The sequence below is a fragment of the Propithecus coquereli genome, unplaced genomic scaffold (assembly GCF_000956105.1).
Source record: "Propithecus coquereli isolate 6110/MARCELLA unplaced genomic scaffold, Pcoq_1.0 Scaffold49, whole genome shotgun sequence".
Classification (NCBI taxonomy): Eukaryota; Metazoa; Chordata; class Mammalia; order Primates; family Indriidae; genus Propithecus; species Propithecus coquereli.
In genome coordinates, this window is record NW_012150729.1 from 7,563,431 (window position 1) to 7,564,723 (window position 1,293).

Here is a 1,293-nt window from a genome sequence, read left to right on the forward strand (position 1 = left end):
TCAGATATTCTTTAACAATTTCTAATAAGAAATCAGGATTTAGTTTTTCAAAATACTGTAAGCCAAGAGGTAAATCTTCTAAGTGTGAAAAATGAATGTCTAGGACATCATTTAACAAATTAATAACTTCTTCCTGTCGTTTATTTTTCTTCATAGCAAGAATGGCATGTAAATAGGTTAATTCCTGGAAAATAAGTAGTTTTCATAAATTATTCCATTCAGTTATAAAGCCATTTATTTCCACTTAGATTTCAAATGAATATAAAGTACTATTTATTATAATTATTTGTTCAAACTTAAGAATTAACTACATGGACTTTTGGAATCATTTAGAAGAGTATTTAAAATCTAGTTTTGTATGGAGGTAAATTAATAAATGTAATTACATATTAAAATTAGTGAACATTAGTCCTTTAAAGTCATTATTAAACAATAAGACTGATTTAAATTTCCATAGTTTATAAATATTAATAGTAGCTGGGATCTACGATCTGATAAAATAAAATACTGTACCGCAGATTTTCCCATGGACTGCTGAACTGCACTAAAAAATTCTAGTTGCTGATCTGCTTCCTCTATTTGGCCTTCAATTAATTGACATTGGATAAATCCTAAAACCAAACAGGACAAAAATAGTCAAGTTCACACCAATTTAGGCATATACACTTCAAGCTCACATAAACTACATTAATAAAACACATTTTCCTCCCATCACAATAAAGTTTTAGATTAAAAAAAAAAAAACAGAAAGAGAGATGAAAACAGTGAAAGAAAGTAAAATGGGTAGCCTTGGAGCTATATAATATCATTTACTAAAGAATTTATAGGAACACTCTTACAAAAGTCTATTCTTTCAAGATATTATTTGTGAAGTAAAAATTTTATTTTCAAAAGTATATGACTTTTTCTATTGTTGATAGTAGAGAACAGTTTAATTTCAGAAAACTGCAAAATACATTTGTTTTTCTTTAATGGTAAGTTAAAAGCAATTATTTGCATCTATGTTAGGAACATTTATGAAAATGATTTCCATACCAAATAGTGAAGAGATACTAGACTCATCAAGTGCCATGGCACTCTTATACCACTTCACTGCCTCTTTGATTTTTCCTTGTAAAATCATTTGGTATCCAAGTTCTATAGCAAATTCTGGTCGCTGAGAGTTTAAACTAAAAGCTCTCTCTAATAATGTTTGAAGTTTTTGAAGAATGGGTTGACTACGTCCACACTAAAAAGAAAAAAAAAATTAAGTTAGACTAGAAGTCAAACACCTCTGAGACTGAGGGATTTTTT

The 1,293-nt window shown here is 28.2% G+C and overlaps 1 protein-coding gene across 1 annotated transcript in view; it reads right to left on the reverse strand.

Moving 5' to 3' along the window:
* TTC21B (tetratricopeptide repeat domain 21B) overlaps nt 1–1,293 on the reverse strand; it is a 113,158-nt gene that overhangs the window by 71,978 nt on the left and 39,887 nt on the right. Inside the window, 3 exon segments of the mRNA XM_012655822.1 lie at nt 1–184; nt 514–611; nt 1,036–1,228. Of these exon segments, the coding sequence (XP_012511276.1) occupies nt 1–184; nt 514–611; nt 1,036–1,228 (475 nt within the window).